The 20,234-nt window shown below is 37.8% G+C and overlaps 1 protein-coding gene and 1 pseudogene across 1 annotated transcript in view; both read left to right on the plus strand.

Annotated features, from left to right (window-relative positions):
* EPB41L5 (erythrocyte membrane protein band 4.1 like 5) overlaps positions 1-20,234 on the plus strand; it is a 141,084-nt gene that overhangs the window by 18,824 nt on the left and 102,026 nt on the right. Inside the window, exons 3-4 of the mRNA XM_008059330.1 lie at positions 4,157-4,261; positions 19,782-19,824. Of these exons, the coding sequence (XP_008057521.1) occupies positions 4,157-4,261; positions 19,782-19,824 (148 nt within the window). The remainder of the gene's footprint in view (positions 1-4,156; positions 4,262-19,781; positions 19,825-20,234) is intronic.
* LOC103261747 lies at positions 2,323-2,813 on the plus strand (annotated as a pseudogene).

The following is a 20,234-nucleotide window of genomic DNA, read 5'->3' on the forward strand; positions in this document are numbered from 1 at the left end:
AAAGTCTTCATGATGCTAGCTACATATGGCAATGATTTTTTTTTTTAGATGTGACAACAGATGTACAGGCATTACAATAAGTTGGACTTCATCAAAATTAAAAACTTCTGCGCATTAAAGGACACTACCCAGAGGGAAGAAAAAAAGAATAGGAGAAAATGTTTTCAAATCAGATATAAAGACTCACAGGGTTATTGTGTGTGTGTGTGTGTGTGTGTGTGTGTGTGTGTGTGTGTGTGTGTGTGTGCGCGCGCGTGTGTGTGTGATGTTAATATCCAAAATCGATAAATAATTCCTACAACAAAAGTCAATTAGAAAATGGGCAAAGAACTTAAACGTTTTTTTCCAAAGAGGACATACAAATGGACAACAAGCACATGAAAAAGTTTTCTTTGTTTTTGAATTGGAGTCTGACTGTCGCCCAGGCTAGAGTGCAGTGGCACACTCACGGCCACTGCAGCCTTGACCTGCTGGACTCAGACGATCCTCTCGCCTTAGCCTTCCAAGTAAGTAGCTGGAAATGCACCACCATGCCCTGCTGATTTTCTTTTTTTGCGATTTATTGTGGAGACGAGGTCTTGCTAGGTTGCCCAGTCTAGTCTGACCTCTCGCCTCTGCGCTCAGAGGCAATCCTCTGGCCTCAGCTTCCCCTTAAAGTGCTGGGATTATAGGCGTGAGCCACCTTGCCCAGCTAGCCTTGTCATTTTTATATGTGTGCTTTTTTTTAATCTTACTTTCTGAACTAACCTTATGTATATATTAAATAGATAAGTAAGCCATAATCATCAGGGTTATTATATAAGCAAAAATATGCACAAAAGTATCAGCTCTTAAGTAGGAAACTTAAAATGACAAAAATAGAGAAGAAATATTTGAAGAAATAATAGAGGTGATTTTCGAGAATTAAAGAGTGATGAAAGATCTCAGATTGAAAAGGTTCATGTAGAATACCATATGGTATATAGTATAGTGAAATTTAAGACTTTCATACCTGTACATAGTATAATGAAAGACTCTGAGAGATAGAGAAAAGTTTAAAAGTGAAAAACGTTACAAAGGAACAAAATCGAGGTTGACATCACAATGTTCTTTTTTTTAACTTTTAATTTTTTTATTTTAAAGATGTGGAGTACAATTCAGGGTTAGATGTATAAATGTTCAATATGCAGGTATCCTTGTTGGACACCACAGTTTTCAATAGCAGTATTTATTGCAAGAAGATAATGGAATAATGTTTTTTTGAGTATTGGAGAAAATAGTGTAAGAAAGTAACTTAGAATCTTGAAGTTTATATCCAGTCAGCTGTCAGTTATTTGTGAAGACATGATTAAAATATTCTCAAACAGAAGGCTTTGCAGACAATAAGTCATAAAAAGATTCACATGGGAAATATTTTTGGAGAAAGAACTCAAGTGAGTGGAGAAAGAAATCTAACAAATGGTACAAGTCTTGTAATGCGCACATGTAAATGTGTAAATGAAAAGGGTGATAAATAAGTAAAGATTGTCTTTTTAGAAATTAGCTAAGAATACAGAAAAGATATAGAAGAAGCATGTCTATACAACTTGATGTGGACTGAGTGGAGATCAGAGGACACAAGGGCATGGTACAGGTTAAAAAATAAAATAAAATATGGATAACAATTTTTTTTTAGTCAGTCTCACTCTGTCACCCAGGCTGGAGTGCAGTGGCACGCTCATGGCCACTGCATCCTTGACCTGCTGGGCTCAGATGATCCTTTCGCCCCATCCTTCCAAGTAGCTGGAACCACAGGCATTCACCCCCCCCCCAGCTGATTTTTTTTTGATTTATTGTAGAAATGAGGTCTCACCAAGTGGCCCAGGCTGGTCTCAAACCCCTGGGCTCAGGCAGTTTTCTTGCCTCAGCCTCCCAAAGTGCTGGGATTATAGACATGAGCCACCATGCCTGGTGGATCACAATTTTATTTCTCTAAGAGGGTTTAAAAAGAAGCATAGAACAAGCAAGGGAAAAGTTGAAATAATAAACTTATTTGTTTAAAGGTGAAGATATGATTAAAGCCAACTATATGTTTGTTTTTTAATAGGAAGTACTGTAAATGACATTTTAGAGTTTTATAGGTGGGAGAGAGATGGATGGGGTCTTATGAAAATTGAGGGTCTCAACAGTGCTTTTGCTTACGTGGGTTTTATCTATTGATAGTTTACCATATTAGAAATTAAAGCTGAACAATTTAAAAATATTTATCTAGTGGTTAATACAGCAATGACATACTCTTTGTGTGTTAACATAAATAATATGTTTGATGAAAAATGACTTTTCGGCTCGTCTTCTCTCTTGGCCATGCCCTGCTCTGAAGAGACCCCTGCCATGTCCCCCAGCAGTCGGCCCAGGCTTGCGAAGGAGGGCGGCTTGCAGCTCTGCTTTGCCCGACTCTTGGAGCACGTCTCGACCCCAACCCAGGGGTCTGCTCTGGCCGCGGGGCTATGACCCGTACAGTGCCTGTGATTATACAATACCACCGATGGAGAAAGCGCTTGTGAAACTGAACCTTCGGATAACTCTTCCTTCTGGGTGTTATGGAAGAGTAGCTCCACATTCTGGCTTGGCTGCCAGACACTTTATAGATGTAGGCGCTGGTGTCATAGGTGCCGATGATAGAGAAAATGTTGGTGTTGTACTGTTTAATTTTGGCAGGGAAAAGCTTGAAGCCAAAGACCGAATTACGCAGCTCATTTGTGAACGGATTTTTTATCCAGAAATAGAAGAAGTTCAAGTTTTAGATGACACTGAAAGGAGTGCAAGGAGGTTTTGGCTCCACTGGAAAGAACTAATATTTATGCCAAGAGTAGAAAATGAGAAGTTGTACCTTTTTCTTAAAAATAAAGTGTTTTGGTGTTTTGTAAACTTCTTAATAGTTTTACTTTCTAAAATATCTGATTTTCTTATAATTAAGGAAAGAGTATCTCTGTTGGAATCACATAGAAACTTAATTTCTTGTGTTTTTCTTCAGTTGATGGCTATATGTAAATCTACTTTGTGGTGACCTAATGCGAACAGTATCTTTCAAAAATCAAATGTACATCAGTTACAGACAAAAAAAGAAGCCTGTATTATTTAATTCAATAAATGATACTCCTTCAGTAAAAAAAAAAAAGAAAAACTTTTCAAAACGAGAGAACGTAGTGAGAAGAAAGATGATTTATGCACTTTTGCAAATCTCTTTAATATCCTTATTAATGGAAGGTACTTGAATTATCTTACCTGCTTCTGCATTCACTGTGTGGCAATTTGTTTTGATTGAGGGGTGTGAGGACCTCATGGATCTTTTGAGATGTCTTGGGAAGGACCTTCAGTGGTTCTGAGACCACACTGAGAGTTACTTTCTCCATACAAGTTTCTTTGCTGTTACCCCACCGTTTGGTGTCTTCTGCATTGTCACAGTAGTTTTCTTACTGTCCCATATTCCCTCTTGCCTGCTAGTTTTGTTATTTCCTATCTTATGTTCTCTTCTAGTTTAAGACTTTTTCTCCATCAAGCCTTCACTGGTTATTCTAGTCTCTGTGACTATCTCTTCTCTAAAGTCTATCTGCAGGTGTAGTTAGTTTCACATGATTTTTACTTAAGTGCTCTGTGTTCTTGGGTTTCTCTTTCTAATTAAATTATGGCAACTATATCAGGGCTCTTGTAAAGTAGGGATTCTCAAAATTGAGAAAGCAAAGCAAGAATTTCTCTCACACAATGTTAGGTATAAATATTTGTACCTCAAGATAGGTAATTATTGGTTGATAGGAAGTAACACTTTTCAGGAATATACATAATAGATCACAAATTCTCTTTTGGCCTTAGATGAGTTATTGAAAAACTACTCTTACCCATCATCTGCTACATGGCAATACTTTTGGTATTGCAAGCAGTACTTTCTAAATGAAAAATTATATTATTGAGACCAATTTGTGTTCAGACTTGTGGATCTTTTTTCTTAGATTAAATAATATAGTTCATTTAAAAGTAAATTAGAGAGAGAAAGAGAAGGGAGAGAGAAGATTCACCTCCCCAAGGTGGAGGAGGGGGGCCATAGCTCAAAGAGCACATGGCCACACCGGAGTCTAGCAAGGCCTGGATGTGTTGATTTTGTAAACCATTTGTTGATTTACTCGTTTTCTTGCCATTTCAGAAAAAAGCCAAAGGACAAGAGTTGTTCGATCAGATTATGTACCACCTGGACCTTATTGAAAGTGACTATTTTGGTCTGAGATTTATGGATTCAGCACAAGTAGCAGTGAGTAACTGTTGTTCAGAAATTCTAAAATGGGGGGAGGAAATGGGAAATTTCAGATGATGTGCTAAGTGCTCGAAGACTTCGTTTCTTTCTGTGTTTTTTTTTTTTTTAGTCAGTGTCTCACTTTGTTTCCCAGGGCCTGCTGGGCTCAGGTGATCCTTCTGCCTCAGCCTTTTAAGTAGGTGGGACTACAGGCGCATACCGCCTCGCCTGGCTACTTTTTTAATTTATTGTAGAGATGAGGTCTTGCCATGTTGCTCAGGCTGGTTTCGAGCTCCTGCGATCAGGCAATCCTCTTGCCCCTGGTTGTTGGGATTGGCTTTATCTTCTTTACTTCCTGTGATTTTCTGTGATCTGAAGCTTTGACCACCTTGCTTTAGAATCACTTGAAGTGTTTGTTGAAAAAAATATGAGTTTGGGTCCTAACCTGTTTTAATAGAGCAAAATCTTTGAGGTTGGGACTTGTGAATCTGTGTTTTTAATGACCACTAACTTGGTCGTTGGGCATAGTGGAGTTTGAGAATCACGGTGAGCTTTGCACAGTGGTAGTCTTGCAGTCAGTGAGGTTACCTGATATGTGATTATTGCTAACTGAGAACTTCCCCATACCCTGCCACAATGACTTGAAAATATAGTTGGCATTGGCAAGTTTTGACAGCTTCAATGGAGAGTGAGGGGAAAAAGAATTGCTGTGTAATGGAAAGAATAGTAGAATGGGAGTTTTGTGGGCTCATGGGTAAGTGATAGGAATTTTTAAGTTGCAAATTAAGGAGAGTAGACCAGAAAATCTGTAAGGTCCCTTTCAGATCTGTGATTCTGTGTTTATAAATCATGGCTCTTTGTGCATTTCAGATGAGAACAGCATACATGGTAGAGTATAAAGTTGGATGCTGTGTAAGGAACTAAGTATTGTATTAGGATTTTATTGGGGGCTTTTGAAAGAAAATAGTGGATGATAAGATTGAGAGGTGGAATTAGTGGCCATATTAACCAAACTGAAAGCCAAAAGCATTAAGTAATACATTGGCAATTTTACTGTCTATTAATTGGGATTAGGTATTTTTCAAGCAGGGAGGTTATATTTTTTGCTTCAGGAAGTTTTATGTGGAAGTATTGTCATTAAGTCTTGTTTTCTGAAAGTAAGTTTGTGTGTGTGTGTGTGTGTGGACATGTACTCCTTAGCTGGCTTTAGAGAGCATCTTGGCTAAATTTACAACCATTAATAATTTTAGCTGTCATTGTTTTCCTGGTCCCTTTTCACGCCCCCACTAAAAATTTAGCATGAACATTTAGTAGCAGGGTATTGGTTAGGCAAATTTTGGCACATTCTTACAATGAATACTATACAGCTTGTTAAAAAAGGTGATTTTTGAAGCATACCAATTGATGTGGAGTGGTAGAAATAATCAAAAGGATTACAGGGCAATATAATTGAATTTTTAACAAAATCTGGATGTATGAACACATGTATACATGAAAAGGTTTGCAAAGCTTTTTTCCATAGTTTCAGTATTCTGATTGGTGGTGTCAGTGTAGGGGACATATCTTTTATTCTCTTTTTAATGTTCTTACTTCTCTTCTATTAGACAAAATTGACTAAAGGCAGGGAATGGGTGCTATGTACCTCTGTTGTCCAGCATGTAGTAGGCACACAAAACATTTATTGAATTCAATTTTGGACTGCCAGTTAGTTTGATAAAGACTTGGTTGATTGTTAAGTTTAATATTCAACTTTCTAGAATAACCAAGTAAAGTCTTACAGTTAGATAAATAAATAGAGGATATTAGGGATAGACAATTTATGGCTTCCCGTTTTCTGAGAGAGTGGGGGGGGGCGGGCATAAAAATATGCCATTGTTAAGTTTCAGGCACTTCCTTTCCATTCCTTAAAATATTTGGACTGAGTGTGGTATCTCACACTTGTAATCCAGTGCTTCGAGAGGCTGAGGTGGGAGAATCACTTGCGATCAGTCTGGGCAACATAATGAAACCCCGTCTCTACAAAAAATAAAAAAGTTAGCCCTACGTGATGGCATGTGCCTGTTGTCCCAGCTACTCAGGTGACTGAGGCAAGAGAATTGCTCAAGACCAGAAGTTCAGGGTTATAGTGAGCTTTAATTGCATCACTGTACTTCAGCTGACATTCCAGGCAACAGAGCAAGACGCTGTTTCTAAAATAAAATAAAATAAAGTAAAATAAAATAATAAAATCTATAACAAATATAAAATATGCAATAAAATATAAGATAGAATGTGAGTTGAACTGGAAGAATAATTAGTAGGTGAAAGATATTAAAAATGAATTCCAGTTAACCAAATGGTTTAAGTTCTAACTCACTTGCTTCTATAACAGTCTCACGACATAAGAAAACATAGAGAATCAGCTATCGTGTAGCCAGATTCAACCTCAGAATGAAGCAAAATTGGTAGTTTATTAGTGAAGATAGTGAACTTGATGGATCAAGTAGATTTTTTTTTGGCTGGGAATTCACTGTAGATATGTCCATGTCTCTATCATATTTATCTGTTTTGACATTACTGTAGAATCCATAGTGGATGGAGGGGCAGGGCAAAAAGTGACGAAGAAATCACAAGCTATGATTTCATATGGCATGTCCTTATACGTAAAATTAATGTGCCAGGGTTTAGTGTATTGGTCATTGTAGATCAATCCAAAACATCTATGACTATGGAATTATGCAGTCATCACAGAGATAACCAAAATTAATAAATTGATAAAGCCAAAGTTCATATTTCTTTATATATATTTATTTTAAAAAGTAAATTTTAAAAACAGAGCTCAGATTATATATAATTTGAGCTCTGTTTTTTAAAATAATTTACTTTCTATTACACCGGGCGAGTTTTACAAATCATGCAATTCAACATTTGAAGCCAGGCATGGTTGCTTACACCTGTAATCCCAGCACTTTGGGAGATAGAGGCGAGAGGATTACCTCAGCCCAGGGGCTCGAGACCAGCCTGGGCAACTTGGCGAGACCTCACGCCTACAATAAAACAAAAAATTAGCTGCATGTAGTGGTGTATTTCCAGTTACTTGGAAGACTGAGGTGGAAGGATTGCTTGAGCTCAGCAGGTCAAGACTGCGGTGGCCACGAGCATGCCACTGCATTCCAGCCTGGGCAACAGAGTGAGACTTCGACTCAGAAAAAAAAAATTCACCATTTCAGATTGTGCAATTCAGTGTTTTCAATGTATTCACAGTTGTGCAGCCATCACCACTGTCTAATTCATCACTCTCAAAAGAAACCCTCTTACACACGTTACCAGCCACACCCCATTTACCCTTCCTCACAGTGCCTGGCAAACACTAATCTTTCTGTTTGTATGGATTTACCTATTTTGAAAATTTTGTATGAATGAAATCATATGATAGGTGGCCTTTTGAATTTGGAAATGCACTTAGTGTAACGTTTTAAAGGTTCATCCCTGTTGCAGCATATCTTAGTACTTGATTCCTTCTTACTGCTGAGTAATATTCCATTGTATGGATAAACCACATTTATTCATCCATTGATGAACATTTGGAATGTTTCTACTGTTTGGCTTTTATGAAAATGCTGCTGCTCTGAACATTTGTGTACAAATGTCTACAAATTTGTGTACATTTGTGTGTAATTTTCAGTTCTCTTAAATATGTAACTAGGAGTGAAATTGCTTGGTCATATGGTAACTGTATGTTTAGCTTTTTTTTTTCTTTCGGTTTTTGTTTTTTTGAGTTGGAGTCTCACTCGGTCGCCCAGACTGGAGTGCAGTGGCCGCTCCCGGCCACCGCAGCCGTGACCTGCTTGGCTCCGGCGATCCTTCCGCCTCAGCCTTCCAAGTAGCTGGAATTACAGGTGCGCGCTACCACACCCGCCTGATTTTTTGATTTATTGTAGAGATGAGGTCTCGCTGCTCAGGCGGGTCTCGAACCCGCGGGCTCAGGCAATCCACTCACCTTTGAATAACTGCCAAACTGTTTTCCACACGCTTTTCTACATTTCTACTAGCAATGTATGAGGATTCCAGTTTCTTCACATCTTGGCAAACTTATTTCTCCTTCGTTTTGATCTGGCCATTTTAGTTATTATCAGTTTGTGTCTCATTGTGGTTTTGATTTGCATTTCCCCAGTGACTAATGATGTTGAGCATCTTTTCATGTGCTTGTTGGCCATTTGTCCTTTGGGGAAAATCTGTACAAATCCTTTGCCTGTATTTTTTTTTTTTTAAAGTGGGTTACTTGCCTTTCACTACTGAGTTGTAAGTGTATTAAGGGTACTGGGCCCTTCTCAGATATTCTTTGCAAATATTTCCTTCTTTTTTTTTTTCTTTGAGGCAGAGCCTCACTTTGTCATCCTGACTGGAGTGGTGCAGTGGCTCTCCATAGCCTCAAACTCCTGGACTCAAGGGATCCTCCCACTTCTGCCTCCCAAGTAGCTGAGACTGCAGGCCTTTGTCACCTCAGCTGGTTAATTTTTTCATTTTTGTAGAGATGAGGTCTCTCTATGTTCCCAGCCTGGTCTCAAACGCCTGGGCTTAAGCAGTCTTCTCACCTTGGCCTCCCAAAGTGCTGGGATTACAAGTGTGAGTCACCACACCTGGTCCATTCTTCACTTTGTTGATAGTGTCCTTTGCACAAAAGTTGTTGATTTTGATGAAATTCATCTTATCTACTTTTTCTTTGGTTGTTTATACTGTGTTATGTCTGTAAAACTGTTGCCTATTTCAGTCACTAAGATTTACACTTTTTTTCTAAAAGTTTTTTAGTTTTAACTCTCAAAATTAAGTCTGTGGTCCATTTAGAGTTAATTTTTGTATATGCCATGAGGTAGGGGTTCAACTTTATTTGCATGTGAATGTTCAGTGGTCCTAGCACCACTTGTTGAAAAGACTATTCTTTCCCCATTGAATGGTCTTGACATGCTAGTCAAAAATAAATAGACCATAGATATATGGGTTTCTATTCCAGTGATCTTTGTGTTAATCCCTATGCTAGTTCACAGTGTCTTGAATATTGTAACTTTGTAGTAAGTCTTAAAATTGGAAAATGTGAGTCCTACAGCTGTCTTCTTCTTCAGTATCGTTTTGGCTATTCTGGGTCACTTACATTTCTACATAAATTTTGGGTCAGCGTGTCCATTTTTGCAATAAAGGAGGTTGGACTTTTGGTAGGGATTGCTTTGAATCTGTATATCAATTTGCAGAGTATTGCCATTTTAGCAACATAAAGTTTTCTGATCCCTGAACATGGAATGTCTGTTTGGATCAGGTCTTTACATTTTTTTTTTTTTTTTTTTTTTGAGTTGGAGTCTTATCCTTTGTTGCCCAGGCTGGAGTGCAGTGGCATGCTCATGGCCACTGCAGCCTCTACTTGCTGGGCTCAGGTGTTCCTTCCGCCTCAGCCTTCCAAATAGCTGGAGGTCTTTAAATTCTCAAAACAGTGTTTTGTAGTTTTAGTTTATAAAAGCCTTGCACTTCCTTGGTTAATTTTATTGCTAAGCATCTTATTCCTTTGATGCTATTGTAAATGGAATTGTTTTCTGAATTTCAGTTTTGGATGGTCCATTGTTGCTGACTTTTGTATTTAGGTATATGATCCTATAATCTTGCTGAAGTCATTTATTAGTTTTAATGTGTTTTAAGTGTAAGATCATGTCATTTGTAAAAGGAGATAGTTTTACTTTTCTTTGTAATCTGAATGTCCTTTTGTTTTCTTTACTTCTCTTGCCTAACTTTCCTGGCTAGAACCTTCAATAAAATGTTAATAGAAGCAGCGGAAGTGGAGATCCTGGAATTATTCTTGATCTTAGGCGAAAAGTGTTCAGTCTTTCACTATCAGGCATGTGATGTGAAAATGTTATAGGTGCCCTTTATCAGGTTTAGAGAAGATCTTGTCTATTCCTAGTTTGTTAAGGCTTTCATCACGAAAGATTGTGAGTTTTCTCACTCGATTTTTTACAGCTATTGAGAGGATCACGTGATTTTCTTTCTTTCTTTTTTTTTGAGTCAGACTCTCACTCTGTCTCTCAGGTTGCACTGCAGTGGCAGATAACTGCAGCCTCAACCTCCTAGGCTCAGGCGATCCTCCTGCCTCAGCTTCCTGAGTAGCTGGTACTACAGGCACTCACCACCACACCCGGCTAATTTTTTGACTTTTTATGGCAACGAGGTCTCACTGTGTTGCCTAGGTTGGCCTTGAACTACTGGGCTCAAGCAGTCCTCTTGCCTCAGCCTCCCAAAATGTTGAGATTACAGGTGTGAGCCACTATGCCACCTGATAACATGGACTTTTAAATTTTGTTACTATGGTATGCTACATTGATTGATTTTTGTATGTTGAACCAACCTTGCATTTCTGGGACAAATTCCAGTTAGTTGTGGTGTATAATCCATTTGATGTGTTGCCTGACTTGGTTTGCCAGTATTTGGTAAGGATTTGGGTATCTGTATTCATAAAGATCGTTTGTTTGTGGTTTTCTTGTGATATCTTTGTCTCGTTTGAGTATCAGGATAATGCTGTTGTTATAGAATGAGTTGGGAAAACCTTTTTCCTCTTCTGTTTTTTGAAAATCTTGTGAAGGATTAGTGTTGATTCTTCTTTCAGTATTTAGGAGAATTCACCAGTGAAGCCATCTGGTCCTGAGTTTCTCTTTGTGGGAAGTTTTTTTTTGTTTTGTTTTAGAGATAAGGACTCACTCCTTTGCCCAGGCTGGAGTTCAGTGATGCAATGATAGGTCATCACAGTCTTGAACTCCTGGGCTCAAGCAGTCCTCCCACCTCAGCCTCACCAATAGCCTACAGGCACACACCACCATGCCCAGTGAATTGGGAAGTTTTGATTATTGACTCAGCCACTTTACTTGTTATAGGTATATTTAGATTTTCTGTTTGTTTCTTGAGTCAGTTTTTAAACCAGTAAATTTTAGAGAGTGAAAGGGAAACTTAGTGAATGAGGGGTTGGGATTGTAGGTATTGTTCTGGTAAACCAGGATATGTAGTCATCCTTGTTTTAGGGGACTGTAGAATACTGCCTCACCCTCTGTTTCCAAATCTAAACTTAATTTAGTATCCTCTTGTGTCATTTAGTGATTATAACCTTGAATAATGATGTATGCATACACCTGACATTTTGTCTACATTTATGAGGTAATTCAGGTGCCCCTGAGGTCTGTATATGAATTATCCGGTTTAGTAACATCTCTTTAGGAAATGAATAACCTGCAGCTTAAGAAAACTGATAGTGGTATTAATTTGTGTATTTTTTTTTCAGGTCTTTAAGACAATTTTTAATGTTTCCAAACATACCTTTTTTTTCCACTGTTGATCAGATTTTGTTATTAAATCTCATTGTTTAACTGCATAGAATTTTTTGTGATGATATAGTCTTTCTTGATGAAGGGTTTAGGGAAATCCTTTCTTTGCTGCTGTAAAAATAACTGCATGTGGGCTGAGTATGGTGGCTCATGCCTGTAATCCCAGCACTTTGGGAGACCAAGTCTGAAAATCCAGATTTTTAGGTTAAATCTTCCAATTTAAAAAAAGTCATTAGATTTGTTTTTAATAAATAGAATGACTGATGGAGGAAGTAAAAGATCTAAATAAATGGAGAGACATAGGTCTGCACTGAGTGGAAGACTCAACAAAGATACCAGTTCTTTTAAAAAAAATTTTTTTAAATCATGCTTTTGGTGTCGTGTCTAAGAACTCTTCTCTCTAAACCCTGAGTTTCACAGATTTTTCTCCTGTTTGTTTGAACTGGGATCTTACTCTGTTGCCCAGCTAAAATGCAGAGAATTGATATCTTCCCATATTGATATATTAGGTTTAATGCAGTTTGTCTAAAAATTCCAGCAAAATTTTTGTAGCTATAGATAAAGTTATTCTAAAAGTTAATATGGAAAGGCATAGGAATTAGAATAGCTAAAACAATTTTGAACAAAGAGAAATAAAGTGGGAAAAATTACTCTACCCAGTTTCAAGACTTACTATATAGCTACCGTAATCAAAACTGTGGTATTGGCAAAGTGATAGATACATAGATCAGTGGAACAGAATGTAAAACCCAGAAACAGCCCTACACAAGTATGGCCTCTGATTTTTCACAAAGATGTTGAAGTAATTCACTGGAAGAAAAATAGTCTTAATGGTGCTGAGGCAATTGGATACCTATGGGCAAAAGACATGAACCTTGAACTAAATCTTATACCTATACAAAAATTAACTCAAAGTGAACATAAATCTAAAATAATGCACATAAATATAAAATGTAACAGTGTAAAACTTAGAGGAAAAATAAACAGGAGGTCTGGCATTGTGGCTCAGACCAGCACTTTGGGAGACTGAGGCAGGGGGATTGCTTGAGCCCAGGAGTTCAAGACCAGCCTAGGCAACACAGTGAGACCTTGTCTCTACAAAATAAAGCTGGGCATGGGTGGCATGCCCAGGAGGCTGAGGCAGAAGGATCATCTGAACCCATGAGATTGAGGCTATGATGAGCCATGATCATGCCACAACATTTTAACCTGGGCGATAGTGAGACCCTGATTCAAAGAAACAAACAGGAGAAAATTTGTGAGACTTAGGGCTTAGAGAAGAGTTCTTAGGCATTACACCAAAAGCATGATTTATTTTAAAGAAAAATGATAAAGTAGACTTCATCAACATTAAAAACTTTTGCTCTGGGAAACATCCTGTTAGGAGGATGAAAAGCCAAGCTACAGTCTAGGAGAAAATACTTTCACATCACATATCTGACCAATAACTCATATCTTGCATGGATAAAGAACTACTAAACACAACAGTTAGAAAGCAAACAATCTAATTAGAAAATGAGCAAAAGACATAAAGATACATTTCCCCAAAGAGGCTATACAGATGACAAATGCACGCACAGATGTTAAACATTACTAGCCATCAGGGAAATGCAAATTAAGACCTCAATGAGATGTCATCATTGTACATTTTTTAGAACAGCTAAAAAGTGACAGACTCCAAGTTTTGGTGAGACTGTGGAGAAATTATATCTCTCATTCATTTGTATTGGGATTGTAAAGTGGTGTAGCCATTCTGGAAAATAGTTTGACAGTTTCTTTAAAAAGTAAGCATATACTTGAACCATATGCCTCAGCAGTTGTATGCCTGGTCATTTATCAAAGAGAAATGAAGACTTATTTCCACACAACAAACTGTGCACAGTTGTTCATAACAGCTTTGCTTGTAATAGCAAAAAACCTGAAACAACCAAAATGCCCTACAGTGGATGGGTAATTAAACAAACAGTAGCATAATCATACCACATAGTACTACTCAGCAATAGAAAAGAAGAAGCCATTAATCCTCACAACAACTTGTGTGACTTTTCAAGGAAATGGCCAAAAAAAGCCAATATAAAAAAAAATACCGTATGATTCTATTTATAAAACATTCTTGAAATGACAGAATTACAGAGATCAAGGACAAATTAATGATGGCAAGTGTTAGGGATATTGGAAGTGAGAGAGAGTAGTGACTATAAAGGAGTGACAGGAGAGAGCTCTTTGTGATAAGGGAATATTTCTGTATTTTGAGTGGTGATGTTAGTTACAGGAATCTAAATGTGATAAAATGACAGAACTGTGTACATTGCACCAATATTAGTTCTTGATTTGAGTCTTGTAATTTAGTTATGTAAGATGTAAGCGTTGGGGGAGGGTAGGAGAAAGGTAACAGGATCTCTCATTACTATCATTGCAACTTTCTGTGAGTCTCTATTTTATAAGAAAATAAAATTTAAAAAAATAGTGTGAAACCATGACTTCAGAACAAAATTTAACCTTCTGTGCTTGGCAAAGTTTGAAAAGCTCATATTTAGAGATTAGAGTTTTAACTGTTCAGTGAAGTTTTTAAAGAAAAATGTTAGGTATCATGTATCTTGTGTATCTTGTATAACGTGACATTGTATGTCACTCTGTCAGATAAGGGAAACGTATGGAGCATTTCTAATAAATATTTTTTAAAAAGAAGGAAAACACTAGATTCCCTCCATAGCAAATCCAAGCTTATTGAGCTAAGAGAAGAGGCAATCTTGTCATTCCAGTTTCAGGATTCAGGTGCTATAGGCATAACCTGGTGACATGTCATGATTTGGCTTTCTGGCCCTCACTCATTTGAGGTGGAACAGACAATGCTCAGAATGTTCATCGTGGGTGGTTTTTTTGGGGTGGTGGCTTGTGAAACCCCTTCTTTCTAGCCAGAATGACTTGAATAAATAAACCCAAAGGACTTTGACTTGCATAAAATTAATTTACTTTCAATCTATGCAGATTTATGTGAGTTTGGAAAGTGTGCCCATCTCTGGGGTGGTAATGGGTGCTGGGTATACTTATGGTCCAACAGGTGGCACCTGTGGACAAAAACCTGGTGGCTGTCAGTGGCTCTGTTCTTTTTCTGTTTTGAATTTTATTTTTTAAATTACCATTATTTGAGTCAGGTTTCACTCTGTCGACCAGGCTGTAGTGTCTGCTCACAGCTCACTGCAGCCTTGACCTTCTGGGCTCAGGTGATCCTTCCGCCTCAGCTTCCTGAGTAGCTGGGACTAGAGGCATGCACCACCATGCCTAGCTAATTTTTAGATTTTTTTTTTTGTAGTGACAAGGTCTTGTTATATTGTCGACTGGTCTCAAACTCTTGGGCTCAGGCAATCCTCCTTGGCCTCCCAAAGTGCTGGAATTAGTGGCATGAGCCAACACGCCTGGTCTGAGTTTTATTTATTTTTAAATCCCTAGATCAGCAGAGAAACAATATAAGTATTTCTAACAAGGACAGGGAGATAACAAGAATGCCCATTATTACCACTGCTACTTGATTTTATCATAGAAGTACCAACAAATTCAGTTATGGAAGAGAAAGGTTTAAAGGTACAAAAGTGTAAAGGAAGAGGTAAAGTTATAACTGTTGGCAGATGATTGAATTGTATACTGGGATTCAACTGAGAGCTTAACACAAACAATAGGATTCAGTAGGGTGATGGGGAGTGAAAAACATAAATAAATAACATTAGTTAAATGTATATATTGTGACACACAATTGCTAAACAAGGAAGAACTAAAAAGTTGAGGGAGTAAGTCCGGAGAAGGATGACCTTGATGAATTTCAGGAATACTCCTATCTTCCTGCTGCCTGGTAATGATTATTTATAATTTATAGCTAATAATATTCTGAAGATGATCATCTTTGTAAATCTTTGTCAGTATTCTGATTTTTAAAAGTCTGGTCAAAGAGATACATTTTAAAAGCCATTTGATGATTTTTTAATTTTTTTGTAGTGACATGATCTTGTTATGTTGTCTAGGTTGGTCTGATGTTGCCAAATTAAACTCTTTTATCAGCATATGAGAATAACAGTATGCTTTCTACTATCTAGTAGTGTTGTTTTGTTTCAACTAATATTTATTACAAAGTGCTGTTTGGGGAATAAATTTTCTATAATTTATTTAAAGAAATGCAGATAAATTAATTTTATTTCTGTTGCTTAATAATTGTGGGAGGGAGGCAGTACTTTTCTAATTTCATCCTCAGAGGACTCTTCTATAAAGACTCTAAAGTTTAAATGAGGTCTTTGAATTTCTAGAGAATGAATTTAAGTTTATGTATTTTGATTCTTTTTTTTTTTGAGTCGGAGTCTCACTCTGTCGCCCAGACTGGAGTGCAGTGGCTGCTCCCGGCCACCGCAGCCTCGACCTGCTGGGCTCCGGCGATCCTTCCACCTCAGCCTTCCAAGTAGCCAGAATTACAGGCATGCGCTACCACGCTCGGCTGATTTTTGATTTATTGTAGAGATGAGGTTTCGCTGCCCAGGCGGGTCTCGAACCTGCGGGCTCAGGCAATCCACTCACCTCAGCCTCCCAAAGACGCAGGATTACAGGCTGAGCCACCGAGCCCGGCTGTATTTTGGTTCTTAAGAATAAAGCTGTTTCCACTGTAGACGTTTGTGCTTTGTGGTGGTTTTGGATGTCGTAGATTGGTGATTGTTGACTGACACTAGAAGCCAACAGGTACTCACCTCAAGTACCACAAAATATCGAGTGAATGCCACAGAAGATTCTGTTTAAAAATAACAGTGAGAAGTCTGGAGAATGAGATTATGCTAGGCTGTGAACTTTTACTGGTTCTAAAAATGTGGTTAGCTGTTTTGAGATAGAGGGCATTTTGAAGTGGGCAGATTGTGAAGTTCAGACTGTATTGTAAAAGATTCATATATGAACATTAGTTTTTAAAAAGTGAATTAAGTGTAAAAATGACCTCCAAAACCCAGTGAAATTCTATGCAATTTTGATAGCAAGCTGTCTCCTTTTAAAAGTGTATTTCCAAAATAGATTATATACTTAATTTCTGGACCGTGAATATATAACCTACGTAACCCAGTGACATGTCAAAGCCTTGTAAGTGGTTTAGAAGGCAGGGATCATTCATTCGAAGAACTGTTTATAGACTGTTTGACTGCAGGGCCTGGGGTGAGGGTGTGTGTGCTGTGTAGGTGATTCTTTGGTTTAGTTATGGCTGTTGTGTTTGTGATTATATATTATTTATATTTTAAGACAGAAGTAAATAACTTCTTCCATGCTCATTTCAGTAGGTTGGGAAGAATGTGGCTTTCTACATCCGTTGCAGTTTATCAACTAAAATTTAAAAGCAGGAACTTAGCAGGGAGTTTGTTTCCTTTTTAAGGTACAGTGAGGAAAGATAATCTTGTTTTAAACTTAGCACCCAAGAACCTATATCTGCATGCTTCTGCACCTTTATCTTGTAATGTAATTTAAACTCCTAATTGATTCAAGGAAAATACTACCAGTGCCTGTCTCTGAGCTCTGAATTTTCCAGTCTCTGGTCTTGGAATGTGGAGGAGATGAAAGAAAACAGACTTGAGAATATGCAAACATGAACTCAGACCTTCCTCAGAAGAATGTCACCCAGAACTCCTCTGGCACCTAAATCTCACTTGAAAATGTGTTTGCTTTATCTGAGTTTTGGGTTGTTTTAAGGGAGTATAGCTATTAGAAACTATTACATACAAGTAGAAGAGAGACTAAAATACCTGCTTAGAAGACAGCTCTGATCCTTTTTCTCACTGGATAATTTTATGTTTCGTTATATTTTAGACATTGAGTCTTGCTTTGTTGCCCAGTGGCGCCATCATAGCTCACTGCAGCCTCAAACTAATGGGCTCAAGCTATTTTCCTGCCTCAGCCTCCTGTGAAGCCGGAAGTACAGTTGTGTGCCACAGCGCCCGGCTAATTAAAAACATTTTTTTAGAAACAAGTCTTACTGTGTTGTCCAGTCTGGTTTTGAACTCCTGGCCTCAAGCAGTTCTGCCTCAGACTCTTTAGTAGTTGGGATTACAGGCCGAAGCTACTGTGCCCTTTATTTTATGTTTATTGTACTTCTCAGTAGGAAAATGGGGCAAAACATAGAGTAGAAAATTGTATTTATGAGACTAATCCTAAGTAGTTCTAAACAGGGAGAAATTTAAGTTATAACTATCTAAGAAAGACTTTACATTGTTCTTAAAGTAGGAAATGGTCTATGTATGTAAATGTTTCCTTCTTCTATTCCTCAAAATGTATCCTCTCAAAATTTATACTTAGTCTGTTGATTTTTAGTCCACTGTTGTTCTTCACTCTGCCAACACATGTGCACAAACACACTTAATTTTTTTTCTTTTCTGTTTGAAGACTCTCTGGAAGGAATCAAGAACCAGTAACATCTTAGGGAGGAGGGTTGCGATTTTGTCTGGGGATACATAATGGGGGACGGAGGTTGGAGAGGACTACTGACCATATATTTTTTAATATTACCAAAAACTTAAAAACCATATAAATATATTACCTATATAAAATATTAAAATAAAGGGATCTGTGATTGTTGTTTTAAGTAATATGTGTTCATTGTGGGGTAAGTAAATTAATAAGAGAACACAAAGGTGAAAAAAAATCACCAGCAGTCTTGCTCATTTGCACTCATTATGGTGTATGAGAATCTCCCTAACCATGGCTGCGTAAGACAACACCCTGATAACCAACCATGGAAGATAGGGCAGCTCCCAGGACCATGGTTCTTGGGGAGAAAATCTGGTACATGAAAACTAGTGTATAGTTGGCATCAGGCTGTAGTAGGTATTTGTGTCAGTTAAGCCTGGGATTTTTAGATACTGTGTTTCTGGGATGGGCATTGATAGATGGACGATTGGCTGTCCTAGGTTGAAGTCTTTTCTACTAATAGATTGAATTATGTTCTCCCTGCTGGCAGGTCTACTGTTCTGTTAATGGAAGGATATTAAGAACATTTGCTAGACTGAAATATGCTGAAAAGTAGTTATCCAACAAAACGTGTTAAAAGATGAGACATGGTAAAATAGCTTACACACTTCGACTCTGCAGAAAATATTTCAAGTATTTGTCTTTTAAAATGTTTAGGGAGCATCTTATTTCAGCATGGAAAGATACTTTGCTGGCACACTGATCTCTGAATTGCACTTTTGGATCACGGGAGGGAATGGGGAGAAGAGACTAGGCAAATAATTGGCAAGAAAAGCAGTTACAGGTCTGTTAACAATGCAGCCTTGTTTACCCACTCTGCCTATCTGGGTTTCTGAAACTGGATTCCTTGGCTCTGTGAGCTAGTTAGCACATGAGCACTTTTTTGTTTAGGTTTTTGGAATTAAAAGCATACTGGAGAGAACACAATTAGTATATCTTAGTTGCATGAATGCATCCTGTCACCGTTAGGACTTCGTGGTGTAAAGGGATTAATAACGAGAAGTGAGCTGGGAATGGGTTTTTCTGTGAAAGTATCTGTAATTGGTGTAGGTCTGTTTGTATCATAGACATTTCAGAGAGAAGAGGTTACATAAATCGAAAGGCTATAACTCTTCAAACTAGAAGCCTGAGGGTCACAATGTTAACATTTTTTTATTTGTAAAGCAAAGGAGCAAAGACTATATTATTTGATAGATAGGGCCTTGATTATGAGAAAAGTCTTATTTTACCTTGCAACCTCTCCCAGATTATCACCTCTGAGTAGCTTCTGTTTTGTAAAATCTAGGTGACATTGTTATTGCACCTAATTTTTGGTGAAGATCTACTAATAAGTTTTACATTTTTTAAAGAATAAGCCAGACACTGGAACATGAGGATATTTTTTTCTCTCATTTTAACAGTTCTGCAAGAGTCATTTATTTGGGAACAATGAGAGATACTGAGGACAAAATTTAGAACATCAACTTGTTACTGAGGGAGCAGAGCAAAGGTTTTAGGAAGTCACATATCAGGTTTTGGGTCTTTTGTTCATGTGTTATAAACCTTGCTGTGGATACTGGGCAGATAACTACCCCACCTTCCCAGTCACTTTGTTTTTTTTTTTTCTCTTATGAAATATTTCCTTGTGACTTCAACAAAGGCATGATTAAAAGTATCTTTCAGTAATTAAAATTTTAAAGTTTTGTTATCTGCTTAACTACTGAGTTTTTTGTTTTCATTTTCAGCACTGGTTGGATGGTACAAAAAGCATCAAAAAGCAAGTAAAAAGTAAGTGTTGAAAAAAATATTTGTGGGAAAAAAGGAGATAGACTATATTAGAAACGCTGATTTCTAATAGTAAGGACATAAGAAATCATGTTTCAGATGAATTTTTTAGCATCTCTCTTTTCTTTTTTTTTAAGTTGGAGTCTCACTCTGTCACCCAGACTGGAGTGCAGTGGTCACTCCTGGCCACCACAGCCTCGACCTTCTGGGCTCCAGCAATCCTTCTGCCTCAGCTTTCCAAGTAGCTGGAACTACAGATGTGCGCTACCATGCCCGGCTGATTTTTTTTTTGATTTATTGTAGAGATGAGGTCTTGCCAAGTGGCCTAGGCAGGTCTCGAACCCGCGGGCTCAGGCAGTCCACTCACCTCAGCCTCCCAAAGTGCGGGATTACAGGCTGAGCCACCGAGCCTG

The sequence above is a fragment of the Carlito syrichta genome, unplaced genomic scaffold (genome assembly GCF_000164805.1).
Source record: "Carlito syrichta isolate Samal-C Ts95f unplaced genomic scaffold, Tarsius_syrichta-2.0.1 Scaffold303994, whole genome shotgun sequence".
Taxonomy (NCBI): domain Eukaryota; kingdom Metazoa; phylum Chordata; class Mammalia; order Primates; family Tarsiidae; genus Carlito; species Carlito syrichta.